Source organism: Ranitomeya variabilis, chromosome 5 (genome assembly GCF_051348905.1).
Source record: "Ranitomeya variabilis isolate aRanVar5 chromosome 5, aRanVar5.hap1, whole genome shotgun sequence".
In the NCBI taxonomy this organism is placed as follows: Eukaryota; Metazoa; Chordata; class Amphibia; order Anura; family Dendrobatidae; genus Ranitomeya; species Ranitomeya variabilis.
In genome coordinates, this window is record NC_135236.1 from 417,150,571 (window position 1) to 417,173,970 (window position 23,400).

At 44.8% G+C, this 23,400-nt stretch overlaps 1 protein-coding gene across 1 annotated transcript in view; it reads left to right on the top strand.

The window, feature by feature from the left end:
- Window positions 1-840: 840 nt before the first annotated feature.
- GNS (glucosamine (N-acetyl)-6-sulfatase) overlaps window positions 841-23,400 on the top strand; it is a 67,011-nt gene continuing 44,451 nt past the window's right edge. Inside the window, exon 1 of the mRNA XM_077265207.1 lies at window positions 841-1,053. Within this exon, the coding sequence (XP_077121322.1) occupies window positions 913-1,053 (141 nt within the window). The 5' untranslated portion in view covers window positions 841-912. The remainder of the gene's footprint in view (window positions 1,054-23,400) is intronic.

The following is a 23,400-nucleotide window of genomic DNA, read 5'->3' on the forward strand; positions in this document are numbered from 1 at the left end:
TTGCAAAATCCACAGGTAAACTGCCCTGCGGATTACCCGTGGATTTGTCGCAGATTTCCTGCGGTTTTTGTGCGGATTCCACCTGCGGATTCCTATTGAGGAGAAGATGTAAACCGCTGCGGAATCCGCACAAAGAATTGACATGCTGCGGAAAATACAACACAGTGTTTCCGCGCGGTATTTTCTACAGCATGTGCACTGCGGATTTTGTTTTACATACATTTACTTGGTACTGTACAACGCATGGAAGACAGCTGCAGATCCGCAGCGGCCAATCCGCAACGTGTGCACATACCTGTGGACTGGTGTTTGCCTTGTGGAAACCATTTTATGGCTTCAGTTTTCCAGTATGTGCTATATAGTGACCAAAAGGAGGCAGGACTAAGCTGTCGCCTTCTTCACATTTGGAGACTGATGTAAAGACTCTAAGGCCGGAGACACACTGGTGCGAGAGACGGCCGAGTCTCGCTGGTTAAAAGCAAGCTGTGGCACCTGCATTCCGGAGCTGAGCGTGCAGCTCCATGTATTGCTATGGAGCCGCACGCTCCGCTCCAGAGTGCAGGTGCCACAGCTTGCTTTTAACCAGCGAGACTCGGCCGTCTCTCGCACCAGTGTGTCTCCGGCCTTAAAACGTAAACTGGATGTTTGCTAGAAACGTCTCTGGAAACGCAACTACTATGTCGCAGCAGGAGCGACAAGGTGCACAGGCCAGGTGCGACAGCTGAGCGTGGTGCGACAGCTGAGCGTGGTGCGACAGCTGAGCGTGGTGCGACAGCCGGCAGGCTCCGCCCTTCCTGTTGTGAGCAGCATGTGACTGCGGAGAGCAGCTGACCTGCTCCCTCCACTTCCTCTTTATGTGGTGTGAGGAGCGATGAGATAGACGGAGGGCTGACATTGCTGTGCAGGAGGACCATGTGTGAGCGCGGCCCACCCCCCGCCTGGCTCTGCCTGCTGCTCCTGTGCCCTGCGCTGGTGCCGGGACTGGGGGAGTCCCGGAGACCCAACGTAGTGCTGATCCTGACTGATGACCAGGATGTGACCCTCGGTGGCATGGTAACTATTCAGCCCAGGCTAAGTGGTGTACACGGGGGACATACGTGTCATGTACCAGATATCCGGGAGACAGGTTACACGGGGGACATACGTGTCATATACCATTATACACTGTGCCGTAGGTATACACGGGGGACATACCTGTCGTATACTATTATACACTGTGCCGTAGGTATACACGGGGGACATACCTGTCGTATACTATTATACACTGTGCTGTAGGTATACACGGGGGACATACGTGTCATATACTATTATACACTGTGCCGTAGGTATACACGGGGGACATACGTGTCATATACTATTATACACTGTGCCATAGATATACACGGGGGACATACGTGTCATATACTATTATACACTGTGCCATATATATACACGGGAGACATACCTGTCATATACTATTATACACTGTGCCATAGATATACACGGGGGACATACGTGTCATATACTATTATACACTGTGCCATAGGTATACACGGGGGACATACGTGTCATGTACCATTATACACTGTGCCATAGGTATACACGGGGGACATACGTGTCATGTACCATTATACACTGTGCCATAGGTATACACGGGGGACATACGTGTCATGTACCATTATACACTGTGCCATAGGTATACACGGGGGACATACATGTCATGTACCATTATACACTGTGCCATAGGTATACACGGGGGACATACCTGTCATATACCATTATACACTGTGCCGTAGGTATACACGGGGGACATACCTGTCGTATACCATTATACACTGTGCCGTAGGTATACACGGGGGACATACCTGTCGTATACCATTATACACTGTGCCGTAGGTATACACGGGGGACATACCTGTCGTATACCATTATACACTGTGCCGTAGGTATACACGGGGGACATACCTGTCGTATACCATTATACACTGTGCCGTAGGTATACACGGGGGACATACCTGTCGTATACCATTATACACTGTGCCGTAGGTATACACGGGGGACATACCTGTCGTATACCATTATACACTGTGCCGTAGGTATACACGGGGGACATACCTGTCGTATACCATTATACACTGTGCCGTAGGTATACACGGGGGACATACCTGTCGTATACCATTATACACTGTGCCGTAGGTATACACGGGGGACATACCTGTCGTATACCATTATACACTGTGCCGTAGGTATACACGGGGGACATACCTGTCGTATACCATTATACACTGTGCCGTAGGTATACACGGGGGACATACCTGTCGTATACCATTATACACTGTGCCGTAGGTATACACGGGGGACATACCTGTCGTATACCATTATACACTGTGCCGTAGGTATACACGGGGGACATACCTGTCGTATACCATTATACACTGTGCCGTAGGTATACACGGGGGACATACCTGTCGTATACCATTATACACTGTGCCGTAGGTATACACGGGGGACATACCTGTCGTATACCATTATACACTGTGCCGTAGGTATACACGGGGGACATACCTGTCGTATACCATTATACACTGTGCCGTAGGTATACACGGGGGACATACCTGTCATATACTATTATACACTGTGCCATATATATACGGGGGACATACGTGTCATGTACCATTATACACTGTGCCATATATATACACGGGGGACATACGTGTCATGTACCATTATACACTGTGCCATAGAACACTGTGCCGTAGGTATACACGGGGGACATACCTGTCGTATACCATTATACACTGTGCCGTAGGTATACACGGGGGACATACCTGTCGTATACCATTATACAGGGTGGGCCATGTATATGGATACACCTAAATAAAATGGGAATGGTTGGTGATATCAACTTCCTGTTTGTGGCACATTAGTATATCGGGGGGAATAACTTTTCAAGATGGGTGATGACCATGGCGGCCATTTTGAAGTCGGCCATTTTGGATCCAAGTTTATTTTTTCCAATGGGAAGAGGGTCATGTGACATCAAACTTATTGACAATTTCACAAGAAATTCAATGGTGTGCTTGGTTTTAACGTAACTTTATTCTTTCATGAGTTATTTACAAGCTTCTCTTTGTTTACAGCCATTGACATGTCGCAGAGGTTAACACGTGAGGGGCGGATAGAAATTGTGTTGATGTCTAGTGAACGCAGTACCCGGGTCATTGCAGCAGATTTCAGTGCAAGACACCCTTACGCAAGAAAATGTTCTGTGTAAACTGAGGGTCCTGTTCTAATTTTTGTTTTGCCCATTCTGCAAATTCCGCACGCCGATCTGGCATCAGTCTAACATCCCTTCGGGGATATCAGCTACTCACAAATGGCACCCTTACAAAATCCAGCTGCTGCAGCATTTTAAAGAGGATGACCCAGATCAGCACGCTGAATTTGCAGAATGGGCGAAACAAAAATTAGAACAGGACCCTCAGTTTACACAGAACATTATGTTCAGTGATGAGGCAAACTTTTTTGGGTGGGCCATTTATATGGATACACCTAAATAACATAGAAATGGTGACAGTTTTCTTGCGTAGGGTGTCTTGCATTGAACTCTGCTGCAATGACCCGGGTACTGCGTTCACCTGCCATCAACACAATTTCCATCCGCTCCTCACGCCTGCGACATGTCAATGGCTGTAAACAAAGAGAAACTTGTAAATAACTCATGGAATAATAAAGTTACGTTAAAACCAAACACGCCATTGTTTTTCTTGTGATATTATCATTAAGTTTGATGTCACATGACCCTCTTGCCATTTGAAAAAATAAAGTTGGATCCAAAATCGCCGTCATGGTCACCACCCATCTTGAAAAGTTTTCCCCCTCCCATATAATAATGTGCCACAAACAGGAAGTTGATATCACCAACCATTCCCATTTTATTTAGGTGTATCCATATACATGGCCCACCCTGTACACTGTGCCATAGATATACATGGGATACATACATGTCATGTACCATTATACACTGTGCCATAGATATAAACAGTACATATGTGTCATATACCATCATACACTGTATATATATAAACATATATATATACAGTACATATGTGTCATATACCATCATACAATATGATGTGATGTGGTATACACGGAGTACAGATGTGTCATATACCATCATACACTGTGACGTAGGTATACACGGAGTACAGATGTGTCATATACCATCATACACTGTGACGTAGGTATACACGGAGTACAGATGTGTCATATACCATCATACACTGTGACGTAGGTATACACGGAGTACAGATGTGTCGCATACCATTATACACTGTACCGTAGATAAGCGCCAGATATAGATATATAAATTCTAAAACAGAGGCTCAATGTAGTGTAATATATGTATATGAAAGGGAACACATAATACTGGCCATGGAGGGCATGTCACAAGCCTCTCACGCTACTCCGTGTGTTTCGCTACCGCTTCATCATGGAGTATGGTGGATTTCTTGTTAAGCTGACCAATAATTAAGGTCCAGTTTGAGAAAGCTAAAAATGGGGTAAAAGCATAACGCTCATTTATTGGGTGTTCAGTAGTGATGAGCGAGTGTACTCGTTGCTCGGGTGACCTCCCGAGTATTTGACTGCTCGGAGATATAGTTTTCATAGCGGCAGCTGAATGATTTACAGCTACTAGCCTGCTTGATTACATGTGGGGATTCCCTAGCAATGAGGCAACCCCCACATGTACTCAGCCTGGCTAATAGCTGTAAATCATTCAGTTGCCTCTATGAAAACTAAATCTCCGAGCAGTCATAAATACTCAGAGGTCGCCCGAGCGTGCTCGGGGAAAACCCAAGCAATGAGTACACTCGCTCATCACTAGTGTTCAGTTATTTTTTGCAGCACTTCGGCCCAAATAGAGGATGTGCTGCCGATAACATGGGGCTGTGTGGAGACAGAACCATTGTATTAGCAGCCTAGGCTGTTCGTGTATGTATCGGTATCGCGGGTGCTCGCGGGACATATGAGTCCCCACGGCCTCATATTACACAGCCACAAAATATGCAAATATGTTTTGACAAACACGGGCTATCCCCGCTTATTCTGTGGCTGTCTAACAGCCGGGAAACATGCAGCCACGGGGACTCTGACATCTCACTCGAGTACCTGCGATACTTGGTGCATACCCGAGCTCCCTAGGCAAACTTGAGTAACGAGCACTTGTGCTCTTCACTAGAATCAGCCCACTTCCCAAAAAAACTGGGAAAGCTTACTGACTCGAGTATAAGCCTAGAGTCGGAAATGCAGCAGTAACTGGTAAATGCTCCATAAAGTTGAAGATGGGCCCTATAAGATGCTCCATACAAAATGCACTCCATAAAGTTCAAGATGGCCCCATAAGACGCTCCATACAAAATACGCCCCATGTAATGCTCCATAAAGTTCAAGATCTGCCCCATAAGATGCCCATATAATGCTCAATACAGTTTATGCTGATCCCCATATGCCGTATATTGCTGCTGCAAAAAAGAAATACTCGTCGCTGACTACTGCTCTTCAGTGTCACCGTCTCTCTGCACTGACTGTTCAGGCAGAGAGCGCACACTAATCACTTTATCGCGCCCTCTGACCTGAACATCAGTCAGGACTCGGAAGACATCGCAGCAGTGGAACGGGGACAGGTGAATATCGCAAGTACCGGGGGCCTGAGTAAGCAGCGGCAGTCACCTGGCTCCCACGCCGGTGTCCCTGCCTGCTCTGGACTCTGGCATTTGCCCCGATGCTAGCGTCGGCCCTGTCAGCAGTCACCGTAACGCTCACAGAGGCTGCAGGCGCACCCAGATGACCAGGAGAGACTGGGCACCACCCGCATTGCAGCGGAGAACAAGTGGAACTGAGACTCGTTTATTAGCCGAGTGGGGCCTTTTTCACCCCCCAAAAAAATGTGCTGAAACACTCGGCTTATACTCGAATACATACGGTAAGTAACAAAAATTGCTGTGGTCTGCAGAGCTGTGCTCTCTATGAGCAAGCCCTCAGAACTAAAGGATCGGCCGCTGAAATTCATCCGGCTGCATCCTTCGGTCCCCTGACAACAGGGGGCGACTATCATCTGATGCATGTATGGTGTATACTTATATGATGGGAGGTAGAATGGAGGATACTAAGGCCATGTTCACAGTTTGCGGGTTTTACCGCGGATCCGCAGCATTTCTGCAGCTGCGGGTCCTCAGCAGTTTCCATTGCGTTTAAATTTACATGTAAACCCTATGGAAACCGCAATCCGCTGTGCACATGCTGCGGGAAAAAACGCGCAGAAACGCAGCGGTTTACATTCCGCAGCATGTCACTTTGTGCAGAATCGCTGCGATTTTGCACACATAGGAATGCATTGATCCGCTTACTTCCCGCATGGGGCTGTGCCCACGATGCGGTAAGTAAGCGGATCATGTGCAGATGGTACCCGGGGTGGAGGAGAGGAGACTCTCCTCCAGGCCCTGGGAACCATATTTGTGTAAAAAAAAAAAAAGAAAAGAAAGAAAATAAAAAAATAATGATATACTCACCTCTCAGCGCTGCACGCGGCCGTCCGGTCGCAGGGTTGCTGTGCGAGCAGGACCTGTGGTGACGTCGCAGTCACATGACCGTGACTTCGCGGTCACATGACCGTGACGTCACGAAGGTCCTTCTCGCTCAGCATCTTTGGAACCAGACCGCCGCGTGCAGCGCCGAGGAGATCGGGACGTCAGAGGGTGAGTATAAACCATTTTTTAAATTATTTTTAACATTACTATTGATGCTGCATATGCAGCATCAATAGTATAGGAGTAAACCCGCAGCGGAAACCGCAAAACAAACCGCGATAAATCTGCAGGGATAACCGCAGCGGTTTTGCCCTGCAGATTTATCAAATCCGCTGCTGGAGAACCCGCAGAGGACCCCGCAAATTGTGCACATAGCCTAAATCTTGGGCTATGTCTTATTTAGGAACATTCTGCCCTTCAGTAAAGCACCCATGACTCTCTTGAATAAGAAAATGCAGTCAGGTCTGTTTCTCCTCACCTTTCTGCCTGTTAGAGGGTTAACCCTTACTTCCCATTCTGCTTCCAGCTCCTGAGTTGTTTGTGTGTTGTCTGTCCTGTGTAGAAGAGGGGGAAGTGTTAAACTCCTCACATACAGGTGCTTCTTACTAAATTAGAATATCATCAAAAAGTGAATTTATTTCAGTTCTTCAATACAAAAAGTGAAACTTGTATAGAGTCATTACAAACAGAGTGATCTATTTGAAGTGTTTATTTCTGTTAATGTTGATGATTATGGCTTACAGCCAATGGAAACCCAAAAGTCATTATCTCCGTAAATTAGTATAATCAACCAAAAAAAACACCTGCAAAAGCTGGCTGTTCAGAGTGCTGTATCCAAACATGGAAAGTTGAGTGGAAGGAAAAAGTGTGGTAGGATAGGAAAAGGTGCACAAGCAATCGGGATAACCGCAGCCTTGAAAGGATTTTTAAAGGGAACCTGTCGCCCCCAAAATCGAAGGTGAGCTAAGCCCACCAGCATCAGGGGCTTATCTACAGCATTCTGTAATCCCTAACCCAATCGACAAACCTAACCGTAACCCTTAGGCCAACCCACTTTGGCTCAACTCTAACCCTAATGGAAAAATCGAAATAAATACATTTTTTTTTTTTATTATTATTATTTTTAGCTAACTAAGTAGGTGATAAAGAGGGGTTTAATTTACTATTTTCTTTTTTATTTTGATCACTGTGATAGACCCCATCACAGTGATCAACATGATCCAATAGGAAAAATTTCCTGTTGTTGCTAGGTGCCGCTGGGAGATCTCAGCCATTCTCTCCCGGAAGAAGATGCTGGTGGCCCGGGGGGGTTGCAGGGACAACGGAGGTCCCGGGGGGGGGGGGGGGGGAGATCAGGGAACCCTATTTCTCTCTCCTCTGTTGTGCGAAATTAAATGGAAAATCTGATTTATTTATTTTTTTTTATTTTTTGCGGTCGCCGTTATACCGTTAAGAACGGCGAACACAACACCTGGGTCGGTAAAAACCAACCCGAATCATGTTTTCTGGGGTCTCGGCTACCCCCGGTAGCTGAGACCCTGGAGAAATTCTGACTCTGGGGGGGGCGTTATACCCTTATTCCTCAGCGCCGTTAAAAAGCAGCACTGTGGTTTGAGTACCCTTAACTGCCGCCGTTAAAAGGTGTATTGGCAGTCGTTAAGGGGTTAAAAAGAACTATCACTGTGCTTGTTTGGCCAGCAAACTCGCCTGACCTCAACCCTATAGAGAATCTATGGGGCATTGTCAACAGGAAGATGAGACACCAGACCCCACAATGCAGACGTATTGAAGGCTACTATCAAAGCAACCTGGGCTTCCATAACACCTCAGCAGTGCCACAGGCTGATCGCCTCCATGCCACGCCCATTGATGCAGTAATTGATGCAAAAGGAGCCCCGACCAAGTATTGAGTGCATTTACTGAACATATATTTCAGGAGGCCAGCAGTTCGGACTTTAAAATCATTTTTCAAGCTGGTGTTATATAGTATTCTAATTTACTGAGATAATGACTTCTGGGTTTTCATTGGCTGTAAGCCATAATCATCAACATTAACAGAAATAAACACTTGAAATAGATCACTCTGTTTGTAATGACTCTATATAATATATGAGTTTCACTTTTTGTATTGAAGACCTGAAATAAATTAACTTTTTGTTGATATTCTAATTTAGTGAGAAGCACTTGTATGCTCTGTTCAGTTCTTGGTTCTGCTTGACTTTTCTCTCCTCTCCAAGCCCTCCATAAATTGCAGTAAAGAATATCTGTCTGACCAGTTTACTAATCTAATTGAAATGGGGGGGGGTGGCGCACTTTAGGTATGGTAACATGTTCTGGGAAAGTTACAGAACATACGTTCAGATTTTGGTGTGGATCTTTTGCATATTTTTCCATAAAAAACCAGCCTAACAAGCAACCCACCACCCCCAAGAAAAAAGAAAAAAATACACCCTTCGCTTTAGGCTACTTTCACACATCAGGTTTTTTGCATCAGGCACAATCCAGCGAATGCTGAAAAACCGGATCCGGCACAGATTGTGAAAAACTGATGCAACGGATCCGGCTAGCATATCTAGATTATTGGATAAAAAAAAAAATTGGAGCATGCTCCGTTTAAAAAACGGAATCCGGCGCTGGAATCCGTCATTTTCCGGATCCGGCACCTTCCGGCTCCCATAGGCTTCCATTCTAGCAAACAGGATCCGGCACTTCCGGCTTCTTCGCCGGAGACAAAAAACGTTGCTATGGACGTTTTTTCCAGAAACCGGTAACGGCAGATTTGCTGGATCCGGCGAAAACCAGGCGAAACACAATGTCATCCGGCGCAATCTGGCACTAATGCAAGTCTATGGGAAAAAAACTGTGGGGGTTGCCTGGTTGCTAGGGAATCCATACATGTACTTATGCTGGCTAGCAGATGTAAATCATTCAGCTGCGGCAAGAAAAACTAAATCTCCGAGCACTAAAAAATTCTCGGAGGACCTCCGAGCATGCTCGAGTAACGAGTATATTTGCTCATCATTAGTCAAACTCCACTTTTGGGGTAATTTTGGTCGGCCGGCCAGTCCTGGGACGGTTCATCACTAGTGTTGAGCGATACCGTCCGATACTTGAAAGTATCGGCCGATACCGGCAAAGTATCGGATCCAATCCGATACCGATACCCGATACCAATACAAGTCAATGGGACTCAAGTATCGGACGGTATTCCTGATGGTTCCCAGGGTCTGAAGGAGAGGAAACTCTCCTTCAGGCCCTGGGATCCATATTAATGTGTAAAAGAGAGAATTAAAATAAAAAAATATTGCTATAATCACCTCTCCGATGCAGCCTGGACCTCACCGAGGGAACCGGCAGCGTTGTTTGCTTAAAATTCGCGCTTTTCCTTCCTTACGTGAAGTCCCGGCTTGTGATTGGTCGCGTCGCGGCCACATGGGCGGCACGCGACCAATCACAAGCCGGGACTTCACGTAAGGAAGGAAAAGCGCGAATTTTAAGCAAACAACGCTGCCGGTTCCCTCGGTGAGGTCCAGGCTGCGTCGGAGAGGTGAGTATAGCAATATTTTTTTATTTTAATTCTCTCTTTTACACATTTTTACATTAATGTTGTTTCGATACCGATACCCGATACCACAAAAGTATCGGATCTCGGTATCGGAATTCCGATACACGATACTTGCGGTATCGGAATGCTCAACACTATTCATCACTGTTCCATGTTTTCGTCATTTGTGGGTAATGGTTCTCACTGTGGTTCACTGAAGTCCCAAAGCATGAAAAATGGCTTTATAATCTTTTCCAGACTGATAGAGCTCAACTACTTTGTTTATCATTTGTTCCAGAATTTCTTTGGATGTCTAGCTTTTGAGGAGCTTTTGGTCTACTTCACTTTGTCAGGCAGGTCCTATTTGTGATTTCTTGATTTTTAGAACTGGTGTGGCATTAATCAGGCCTGCGTGTGGCTAGTGAATTTGAACTCTGCTTCCCAAAGATGTGATAAACCACAGTTAATGTTTTAAAGGGGGTTGGCAATCACTTTTTCACACAGGACCCTGTAGGTTTGGATTTCTTTTTTCCTTAATATTAAATACCTTCTTTTAAAAGATCCATCTTGTGTTATCTTTGTCTAACATTTAAATTTGTTTGGTGATTTGAAACATTGCAGTGTGACAAACTTGCAAAAAAAAAGGGGGCAAATAACACTTTTTCACACAACTGTATATGTCATTTATTTATTTTTTTTAAATTACAAAAAGGAAAATGGGCCAATGCAAAAGTTTTGACACCTTTTGGAGATTTGTGTGCTCAGATAACTTTGACTTAGGTTTCAGACCTTAATTAGCTTGTTAGGGTTAAGACTTGTTCACTGTCATCATCAGAAAAGGCCAGGTAATGCAAATTTCCCAACTTTGTAGAAACCCAGCCTTCTCTAACCTTGTGCCAGAAAACAGCAGCCATGGGTTCTTCTAAGCAGCTGCCTAGCACTCTGAAAATGGTGGAGGTCCACAAAGAAGAAGGCTATAAGAGGAGAGCAAAGCCTTTCAAGTTGCCCTTTCCTCAGTTTGAAATGTAATTTAAGATATGGTGATTAACAGGAACAGTGAAGGTCAAGATAGCTGTCTGGAGGACCAAGCTCAATTACAGTGAGGACTGCTTGTATGCTTCTAGAGAGGCAAATCAGAACCCCCACTTGACTGCAAAAGACCTTCAGAAAGATTTATCAGACTCTGGAGTTGTGATACATTGTTCTACTGTTCAGAGACACCTGCACCAATATGGCCTTTATGGAAGAGTCATCAGAAGACAACCTCTCCTGCTTCCTCAAAAAGAGCATCTAAACAGCTAACCTAGCCTGATGCATTTTGGAATAAAGTCTTGTGGATCCATGAGGTTAAAATAGAACTCTTTGGCCACTGGTCAAGGGTATGTGTGGAGAAAAAAGGGCGCAGGAATTCAGGGAAAGAACATCACGCCAACCAATAAGCATGGAGTTGGATCAATCATGCTTTGGGGTTGTGTTGCAGCCAGTGGCACGGGAATCATTTCACGGTTAGAAAGAAGAATGGATTCAATGAAATTTCAGCAAATTCTTGATGTAAACATAGCATCTGTATATAAGAAAAAAAAAAACACCTGAAGTTGAAAAGTGGATGGCTTTGCAAAGGGATAGTGATCCTAAACATGCGTCAAAATACACAATAGACTACCTCACCTCAAAAGGCGCAAGCTGAAGGTTTTACAAGGGCCCTCACAGTCCCCTGATCTGAACATCCATTGCAAATCTGTGGCTAGACCTCAAAATTACAGTGCATGCAAGACCACCCAGGAATCTTACAGAACTAGGAGAATTGGTGAGAATCCCTCAAGACTCTTGTCTGGCTACAAAAAGCGTTTACAAGCTGTGATACTATCAAAAAGGTGGTGCTGCTAGGTACTAACATGCAGATTGCACAAACTTTTGTATCGGCCTATTTTCCTTTTTGTAATTTTTAAAAGGTAAAAGATGACTTTAATTTTTTTTTTTTGCCTAAATAACAAAGGAATTGTGTAGTCTTTAACTTAAGGCATTTAGAGATCATTTCATCTTCAACTTGCTGAAAGGCAACCTGTCACCAGGATTGTGATGAGTAAACTACGGACTCTTTCAGGTTGGTGCCGTTATACTGTTTAACCCCTTCGTGCCATGGGCCGTACTAGTACGGCGCTGCCGGCACTGCATTAGTGCCAGCCGCAGTACTAGTACGGCGCCCCGATCACCGCGGTCTCACGCTGAGCGCCGCGGTGATCGGGTGCGGGTGTCAGCTGTATATGACAGCTGACATCCCGCAGCAATGCCCACGATCGGCGCTGTCGCCGATCGCAGGCGTTTAACCCCTCTGATGCCGCTGTCAATAGTGACAGCGGCATAGAGGGGGATCGCGCAGGGACGGGGGCTCCCTGCGCTCTCCCACCAGAGCAACGCGATGAGATCGCGCTGCTCCGGTGACCTGGAAGGAGTCCCCGGATCCAAGATGGCCGCGGGACTCCTTCCGGGTCATGAGATGACCCTGCTTGCCGGCGTCTGCTGAGAATTCCTCATAGCAGGCGCCGGCAAGCCTCTGCAATGTGCTGTCACATCGGTGATCTGACAGAGTGCTGTGCACACTGTCAGATCACCGATCTGTGATGTCCCCCCCTGGGACAAAGTAAAAAAGTTAAAAAAAAAAATTTCCACGTGTAAAAAAAAAAAAATCCTAAATAAAGAAAAAAAAAATATATATATTCCCATAAATACATTTCTTTATCTAAATAAAAAAAATCACACAATAAAAGTACACATATTTAGTATCGCCGCGTCCGTAACGACCCCACCTATAAAACTATATCACTAGTTAACCCCTTCAGTGAACACCATAAAAAAAAAAAAAAAAAAAGAGAGGCAAAAAACGCTTTATTCTCATACCGCCAAACAAAAAAAACTGCTTTATCCTTTTTACCAAACGTGGAACGGTATAAACGCCCCCCCTAAAAGAATTTCAGGAATTGCTGGTTTGTTCATTCCGCCTCCCAAAAATCGGAATAAAAAGCGATAAAAAAATGTCATGTACCCGAAAATGGTACCAATAAAAACGTCAACTCGTCCCGCAAAAAACAAGATCTCACATGACTCTGGACCAAAATATGGAAAAATTATAGCTCTCAAAATGTGGTGATGCAAAAACTATGTTTTGCAATAAAAAGCGTCTTTTAGTGTTTGATGGCTGCCAACCATAAAAATCCGCCCAAAAAACGCTATAAAAGTAAATCAAATCCCCCTTCATCACCGCCTTAGTTAGGGAAAAATAATAAAATTTAAAAAAATATATTTATTTCCATTTTCCCGTTAGGCTACTTTCACACTAGCGTCGGTACGGGGCCGTCGCGCTGCGTCGGCCCGACATACCGACACATACTGTGCAAGCGCCGCACAACGGGGGCAGCGGATGCTGTTTTTTCACGCATCCGCTGCCCCATTGTGAGGTGCGGGGAGGTGGGGGCGGAGTTCCAGCCGCGCATGCGCGGTCGGAAATGGTGGACCGTCGGCACAAAAAAAGTTACATGTAACGTTTTTTGCTGCCGGCGGTCCGCCACAACACGACGCAACCGTCGCCCGACGCTTGCGACGTGTGTCAATACGTCGCTAATGTTAGTCTATGGGGAAAAAACGCATCCTGCAGATGACTTTGCAGGATGCGTTTTTTCGCCAAAACGACGCATTGCGACGTATGCAAAAAAAACGCGTGTGAAAGTAGCGCTAGGGTTAGGGCTAGGGTTAGGGCTGGGGTTAGGGTTGGGGTTTCAGTTAGAATTGGGGAGTTTTCACTGTTTAGGCACATCAGGGGCTCTCCAAACGCGACATGGCGTCCAATCTCAACGGGTTTGCGTTAAAAACGCATGCGTTTTTATAGAGAAAAACCAGAACACACACTGAAAAGTCACCCACCACCATCAAGGTGATAAAGGGATCCAAACCCTAACCCTACCCCTAAACTCACCCCTAACCGTTTAATGAACATTTTCTGACAGTCATAGTGCCACGTATTTCAGTGCCACGATATTTCAGTGCCACGATATTTCAGTGCCACGTCTTTGAGTGCCACGATATTTCAGTGCCACGTCTTTCAGTGCCACGATATTTCAGTGCCACGTCTTTCAGTGCCGCGATATTTCAGTGAAATACGTGGCACTGAAATATCGTGGCATTTACGTGAAATACGTGGCACTTAAATACGTGACACTTAAATACGTGGCACTTAAATACGTGGCACTTAAATACGTGGCACATATATACGTGGCCACTGAAATATTGTGGCACTTATATACGTGGCACTTATATACGTGGCACTTATATACGTGGCACTTATATACGTGGCACTTATATACGTGGCCACTGAAATATCGTGGCACTTATATACGTATATACGTATATAAACGTATTTCAGTGCCACGTATATAAGTGCCACGTATTTCAGGTTAGGGTTAGGGGTAGGGTTAGGGTTTTTTGTTTTTTTCTTGTTTTCTTGTGTTTTTCTATAAAAACGCATGCGTTTTACCGCGTTTACATGCGTTTTTTCACACATGCGTTTTTTTTAAAAACGCATGCAGATAAAAACGCAAGTGTGAAACCAGCCTTACCCTTGGGAAAATAAAAACATGGGGGCTAAAATATAATTTTCGTGGAAAAAAATATATTTTTTATTTTCGCGGCTCTGCGTTATAAACTGTAGTGAAGCACTTGAGGGTTCAAAGTTCTCACAATACATCTAGATAAGTTCCGTGGGGGGTCTAGTTTCCAATATGGGGTCACTTGTGGGGGGTTTCTACTGTTTAGGTACATCAGGGGCTCTGCAAATGCAACATGACACCTGCAGACCAATCCATCTAAGTCTGCATTTCAAACGGCGCTCCTTCCCTTCCGAGCTCTGCCGTGCGCCCAGTGGTTCCCCCCAATGTATGGGGTATCAGCGTACTCAGGACAAATTGGACAATAACTTTTGTGGTCCAATTTCTCCTGTTACCCTTGGGGGAAAAAAAATTGCGGGCTAAAACATCATTTTGTGGAAAGAAAAAATGATTTTTTAATTTTCACAGCCGCTACATTCTAAACTTTAGTGAAACAACTGGGGTTTAAAAGTGCTCACCACACATCTAGATAAGTTCCTTAGGGGGTCTTCTTTCCAAAATGGTGTCACTTGTGGGGGTTTCCACTGTTTAGGCACGTCAGGGGCTCTCCAAACACGACATGGGTTCCGATCTCAATTCCAGCCAATTTTGCATTGAAAAGTCAAATGGCGCTCCTTCCCTTCCGAGCTCTGCCATGCGCCCAAACAGTGGTTTATCCCCATATATGAAGTATCAGCGTACTCAGGACAAATTGCACAACAACTTTTGGGGTCCAATTTATCCTGCTACCCTTGGGAAAATAAAAAATTTGGGGCAAAAAGATCATTTTTTGTGAAAATTAATATTAATTTTTTTTACGGCTCTACATTATAAACTTCTATGAAGCACTTGGAGGTTCAAAGTGCTCACCACACATCTAGATTAGTTCCTTAGAGGGTCTACTTTCCAAAATGGTGTCACTTGTGGGGGTTTCCACTGTTTAGGCACGTCAGGGGCTCTCCAAACACGACATGGGTTCCGATCTCAATTCCAGCCAATTTTTCATTGAAAAGTCAAATGGCGCTCCTTCCCTTCCGAGCTCTGCCATGTGCCCAATCAATGGTTTACCCCAACATGTGGGGTATCGGCGTACTCAGGACAAATTGTACAACAACTTTTTTGGTCCAATTTCTCCTGTTACCCTTGGTAAAATAAAACAAATTGGATCTGAAGTAAAAATTTTGTGAAAAAAAAGTTAAATGTTCAATTTTTTTTTAAACATTCCAAAAATTCCTGTGAAGCACCTGAAGGGTTAATAAACTTTTTGAATGTGGTTTTGAGTACCTTGAGGGGTGCAGTTTTTAGAATGGTGTCACTTTTGGGCATTTTCTGTCATATAGACCCCTCAAAGTCACTTCAAGTGTGAGGTGGTCCGTAAAAAAATGGTTTTGCAAATTTTGTTGCAAAAATGAGAAATCGCTGGTCAACTTTTAACCCTTATAACGCCCTAACAAAAAAAAAATTATGTTTCCAAAATTGTGCTGATGTAAAGCAGACATGTGGGAAATGTTGTTTATTAACTGTATTATGTGATATAACTCTCTAATTTAAGGGCATAAAAACGAAAAATTTGAAAATTGCTAAATTTTCATAATTTTCGACAAATTTCTGTTTTTTTCACAAATAAATGCAAGTCATATCGAAGAAGTTTTACCACTATCATAAAGTACAATATGTCACGAGAAAACAAACTCAGAATCACCAGGATCCGTTAAAGCGTTTCAGAGTTATGACCTCATAAAGTGATAGTGGTCAGAATTGTAAAAATTGGCCGTGTCACTTAGGTGAAAACAGGCTTTGGGGTGAAGGGGTTAAAACGATACCTGGTGTGATGAAATCCGTCTTGTGGTTGTTTAAGCTGTATTTGTAGTTTCAGTTAATGAGCTTCTTGTGCTTTGGGTGGCCTGTGGAGGGGCTTTATGTGGTGGGAGGGGAGAAAACTTTATGCTGGCTCTATACATGGCAGCTTATGGTGGATCTGGCCTTGTTTTCATGGCAGATATATAAAATAAACTGCCCTGTTGTGTCTAGGCCAGCTTAAACCAACTTCTGCATACACACTTCAGTTCTCGAGATTCAGTTCTGTAATCTAGGTCCATGGTTCTGCTGGACAGGTTGTACAGTTTGGAATAATTGTCAGATTAAGTATGAGATTAGGAGGGACTCTCCACGTACATAAGGACGGCTGCAGAAGATACAGAACAACCTCTTCTATATTTAGCTAACAATTAGGGAAATGGAACTTTAGAGCAACCTATATAACGGTCACATAATTCCTGTGGCTGCAGACAACCCCTTCAACTGCATTAACTTTTTAATAGCTAAAGTCCAAAGTCTGCAGTGTGTCAAATTTTTTGGCCAAAGTAAACCTGAAGTTATATAATCATTAATTGCACTTGGATTCTGGCCTATAGGGAAGTTCAGAAAGATAAGTGTCATTTTACTGTGAATGTTTTGTGTGCACATTAATGGATGCTACGTTCATCCTGAAAGTACCGTACTTAGGACATTTTTTGGATTGGTACCAACAGTTTTTGTTTTTATTATAAGGAAGAGGTTCGACTACATAATTGCAATCTATGTACAATTATTTACGTGAGACATTTGTACAAAATGAGGAACTGTCATACAAGAAAACTGTGCCTTAACTCCTTAACCACCAGCACCGTACATGTACACCACTGGTGGGCAGAGGATGAAGAGTGCTGAGGAGTTGAGCCCACCACATTTCCAACAGATGATGGCTGTGTCATACAGCTGTCATCTGCCTCTAACTCAGGGTTGCCAACTATTCAGAAATTCCTGAACACACTGTAAAAATAGGGCACTTTTGCCATGTCCGTAAAAAAGTTTTAGGCTTTTGAATTTATTTTTTTAAACTGAAGAAAGCTTTCAGTGAATGCAGGTAAATCTCTTATCAGAATTTTGGGCTGTAGATATGTATCACTTATAATTAGAATGTTTTATTATGGTTTTACAATGTGTCCATAAAAAAAAAAAAAAAAAAAGTCCGTGAATTTTTTTTTTTTTTTTTTTATTAGCACTCCAGAAAAAATAAGTAATGTTGGCGACCCTATTCTGACAGCCATGAGTGGAGCGCAGCCGAGCCCATGGCTTTTAACTTAAGTGCCGCTATAATTTTGCAGCGCGATCACGCAGGTCTGTGAGTGACAGAACTCACACCTTGACCATCTCTGAGCAGAACAAAAGTTTTGATGCCATGTGGAGAGCATGCACTGAAAATTTCTTTAAGTCAGCTATGATTGATTCCATAAGGAGTTATGGAGATGCTATACAGCCTAGCCATACATCGTCTATATTTCCGAGACCTGTGGACCTGAACGCTTCCAGGGTCTCAATCTGTTCTAACACCTAGGGGTATGAAGATACATAGAACAGCTACTAGAAGGCAGGTAGTAAAGCTGTGTTTGCTCTTAATGCTTATCAGGAGCCTGGCCCTATCCCATGCGACAACATAACGTGTGGGGAGAAGTCAGGGGAACGGAGGGGACCACAAGAATCCCATGTGGCAGCCCCTCCCCGGCAAGCCAGGCTTTCATCTACTGGTAACTGACCCATATATTCTGCTTATATCTTGTCATACCACTATCTGACCATTGTGTACAGTGAGGGAAGTGAGTATTTGATCCCTTGCTGATTTTGTAAGTTTGCCCGCTGACAAAGACATGAACAGTCTATAATTTTAAGGGTAGGTTAATTTTAACATTGAGAGATCAAATATCAAAAATAAAATCCAGAAAATCACATCATATAAATTGTATAAATGTATTTGAATTTTACAGTAAGAAATAAGTATTTGATCCCTCTGGCAAACAAGGCTTAATACTTTGTAGCAAAACCCTTGTTGGTAAGCACAGCAGTCAGATGTTTTTTGTAGTTGATGATGAGGTTTGCGCACATGTCAGGAGGAATTTTGGTCCACTCCTCTTTGCAAATCATCTCTAAATCATTAAGATTTTGAGGCTGTCGCTTGGCAACTCGGAGCTTCGACTCCCTCCATAAGTTTTCTATGAGATTAATGTCTGGAGATTGACTAGGCCACTCCATGACCTTAATGTGCTTCTTTTCCTATCGCCATGACAGCACCCTACGAGAGAGGGGATCCGCCCACCATCTGGACAGGAACCTACAGGATTTATAGGGGCGGTCCCCCTCACCACTCCAGTTTGGGTTCCTGTCCTAGATGGGAACAGACAGGTGCTAAGCACGAAGTTCTTACCCGGGTCCATCAGCCTCTGCGCGGTGTATGCGAGAACGGCAGAGACGAGGATGCTGGAAGCAGGGTCGGGGGTGTCCTGCTTGCAGACCCCTCCTCGTCTGGCCATGTGGAGATCGTGATCCCAAGGGTCGGGCAGAGCCGCCCGGGGTCGGGCAGAGCCGCCCTGGGTCGCATGAGCGCGGCGCTGGCTCGGCGTTTCATCAGCGCTTGTGACCCGGAAGTAGATGGCACACTTCCGGGGGAGGAGACGCGGCTGCAGGTATTAAGCAGCGGAAGCTGTGTGATGAGTATGCGGCAACATGTCCTCGGTAGGGAACACAGAGCACCTTCAGGTGGAGGTGCCTGAGCAGCACAGCAAAAGCGGTAGCAGCCGCTCAAGGAGTAGGAGCAGTGTGGAATGGGGGCAACAGCGTTTGAGCGCCCCAGCGTCACGTGTGGATTCACCTCCTCCAAAACCGGTACTCTTGGGGTCAGCCTTTGGTGAATGTTATAAATACACCTAGTAGCTGATATGGTCCGTTTTTTGTGCTTTGTTGTAGGTCAAAAAGACATAAAAAACTAAGCACAAGCAGTGTGCATTGTGCACAGTACCTTTGCCTGATAGCTATAATAAAAGGCTTTGCCAGGCTTGTATTTGTTCGGCCCTTAGAGGAAGAAGCTCCCCTTCGTGCATCAAACCTCAGGGCCGTCATCAGGGAAGAGATAAATTATTCCCTTAAAGGCAGTCGGCATGAGAGGTCTATTGGGGGCTTATCACCAGGATCTAGCCCATCTTTACAAGAGGGCGAATGTTTAGGCTCCTCATCGCCATCCTCGGATGAAGAGGGAAGGCCATGTTTTTCGGTGGGTAGTATGGATGTGTTGGTTAAGGCGGTTCGCACAACCATGGGGGTTGCGGAGAACAAGGAGTCGAGATCAACCCAAGATATAATGTTTGCGGGGTTGTGTCAGAAGAATTGTAACTTGTTTCCGGTAGTAGACACGGTTAAGGACCTTATTAAGCGTGAATGGGATAAGCAGGACAAGGGTTTTTTGCCATCATCTGCAAAGAGAAGATATCCCTTTGATGATAAGGTTTTAGCAGAGTGGGTGAAGGTCCCTAAGGAGGACCCAGCTGTGGCTTCCACATCTAAGTCAGGCACCTTACCACTAGAGGATGTAGGCCTTCTAAAGGATCCGTCTGATAGAAAAGCGGATATGTTCCTGAAAAAGGTTTGGGAGTCGTCGTTAGGAGCATTTAAACCTGCAATTGCTAGTACCTGCACTGCCAGATCGGTTATGGTCTGGGTAGCTCAGCTGGAGGAGCAGCTGAAATCTAAGGTGCCTAGAGACAAATTGCTGAACTCCCTGTCTCAGATTCGTGAGGGTGTGGTGTATTTGGCAGATACGTCTGTAGACTCTCTGAAGCTTGCAGCCAGATCGGCAGGACCCTCGAATGCTGCCCAGTGAGCCCTATGGCTTAAGACCTGGAAAGGGGACGCTCAGGCTAGAGCTAAACTGTGTACTATTCCAAGCAGGGGTGAGTACTTATTTGGCCCTGTGCCAAGGCAGAGGATAGGAAGAAGGGATTTCCTAAAGTATTCAATACTACCTTTAGGAATACCTTTAGGAGACGCATGCCATACCGGAGACCTTATTCAAACCGGGATTGGGAGCCGACGGAGCCGAGGAAGAAAGGTTCAGACTTCAATACCTCATCATAATCTTCAAGGCGTAGATGCAATTACCGATAAATCACAACTTCCAGTAGGGGGTAGATTAAGATATTTCTATAACCAATGGGCCAAAATAACTAACTTCCAGCAGCTGGATTCTGAGTATAGTTGCTTCAGGATTAAAGTTGGAGTTTCGGGAGATACCTCCTGATTACTATGTATTGACTGCCCGTAATTCTTCAGATCAACAACAGGCCCTGGAAAGAGAGGTTCAGCTGTTGAGACAAAAGGTGGTTATTGTAGAGGTACCGAAAGAGCAGGAAGGGGAGGGGTTTTATTCCCCTTTATTTTTAATTTCCAAGCCTGATGGATCCTTTCGGACCATCATAAATTTACGGAAGCTGAATACATTTCTACAATACCATGCCTTTAAAATGGAATCCATTAAATCGGCAACTAAACTTTTTTCCCAGGTGTTATATTACAGTCCTGGATCTAAAAGATGCGTACTACCATCTACCCATTCACAAGGATCACCAGCGGTTCCTCAGAATGGCGGTGCAATTAAACGATCAGGTCAGACATTTTCAGTTTCCGGCAATGCCATTTGGATGATCTATGGCACCGAGGGTGTTTACTAAGATCATTGCGGAAGTAATGGCCTATATCAGAGAACAAGATACATTAGTTATACCCTACTTGGATGATTTCCTGGTAGTGGGGAATTTGTTTTTCCAGTGTAAGATTCGCCTAAATTGTATAATATCATCTCTACAGGACCCGGGTTGGTTGGTCAACCTAAAGAAATCAAAACTAGAGCCATCAACGAGTCAGATTTTCCTCGGTATTCTGCTAAATTCAGAAGATCAGCTATGTTTCCTTCCAGAAGAAAAAAAGCAGAGGATTATTCACAAAGTCAGGACTGTAAGAAAAGATCCAGATCTGACCTTGAGAGACGCAATGTCCCTTTTGGAGACATTGACGTCATGTATACCGGCCGTTCAGTGGGCTCAATTCCACACTCGGGTATTGCAATCCCAAATCTTAGATACAGAAAGGAGTCTTCAAGGTCGTCTGAACGGAAGACTCAGACTATCCACCACCACTCTCTACAGTCTAAAATGGTGGCTAGATATTGGACATTTGTCAAAAGGGGTAGATTGGGGAATAGTACCGGACAACACGGTCACGACCGATGCCAGCCCAATAGGTTGGGGATCTCACATAGGAGATGTTAGGACACAAGGGCGATGGTCTCTCCTAGAAACCCAAAGATCCTCAAATTGGAAGGAGCTTTCAGCAGTAAAATATACCCTGCTCAAATTGCTGCCGATCCTGCGGGATTCACATGTGCGGGTACAGACCGACAACATGACAGTAGTGGCATACCTCAACCATCAGGGAGGGACAAGGTCAAAATCTCTAATGAACACCACTGAAGACATACTCACCATAGCCGAAACTCATTTCCTCTCTTTATCAGCAGTCCACATACAAGGAGAACACAATGTGGAAGCAGATTACCTCAGCCGTCATTCTCTACGTCAGGGAGAATGGTCTCTAAACGGCCAATATTCAAACAGATAGTGGGTCTTTGGGGGTTACCCGTTATAGATCTCTTTGCTACAAGGGAAAACAGACAGACCAGGAAGTTTGCATCCCTTCGGGTAGCGGACAAACCTTGTATAGTAGATTCCCTTCAAGTTCATTGGGATTTCCCTCTAGCATATGCGTTTCCCCCAATTTGCCTGATTCCTCTAGTTCTCAAAAAGATCAGGGAGGAGAAGGCGAGAGTAATCCTAATTGCCCCCTTCTGGCCCAGGAGGCCATGGTTCTCCTTACTCAAAGCAATGTCAGTGACCGACCCTTGGGTGTTGCCCTCGAATCCGGAACTTCTCTCTCAGGGTCCATTTCGTTACCCCAATGTAGAGTCTCTGCATTTGACAGCGTGGAATTTGAGAGGGAGTTGCTAGCACGGAGGGGTTTTTCGGGGGCCTTAATATCTACCCATTTAAGTAGCTGGAAAGAAGTTACTACTAAGATTTACTCTAAGGTTTGGAAGAAGTTCCTTGCCTTTCATCAACATCCCTTAACAGACAGGGTTCCAATTCCGGCAATTCTGGAGTTCTTGCAGAAAGTCCGAGAATTGGGATTGGCGGTAAATACCCTTAGAGTTCAGGTATCATCCTTAGGAGCCTTGTATAACAGCAATGTGGCGGGGAATAGATGGATATCCAGGTTTATTAAAGCTAGTGAACGTAGTAACCCGGTTCATATTGCTAGGTTGCCGCCATGGGATTTAAAATTTGGTTTTGGATGCTTTAACAGAACCCCCTTTGAGCCATTAGCTTCTGTCTCCATTAAAATTTTAACTTTAAAAACAGTCCTTCTGGTAGCCTTGACTTCTACTAGAAGAGTTAAGGTACCGTCACATTAAGCGACACTGCAGCGATATAGACAACGATGCCGATCGCTGCAGCGTCGCTGTTTCGTCGTTGTGTGGTCGCTGGAGAGCTGTCACACAGACAGCTCTCCAGCGACCAACGATGCCGAAGTCCCCGGGTAACCAGGGTAAACATCGGGTTACTAAGCGCAGGGCCGCGCTTAGTAACCCGATGTTTACCCTGGTTACCAGTGTAAATGTAAAAAAAAACAAACCCTACATACTTACATTGCTGTGTCTGTCGCGTCCCTCGCCTTCAGCTTCCCTGCACTGTGTAAGCGCCGGCCCTAAAGCAGAGCGGTGACGTCACCG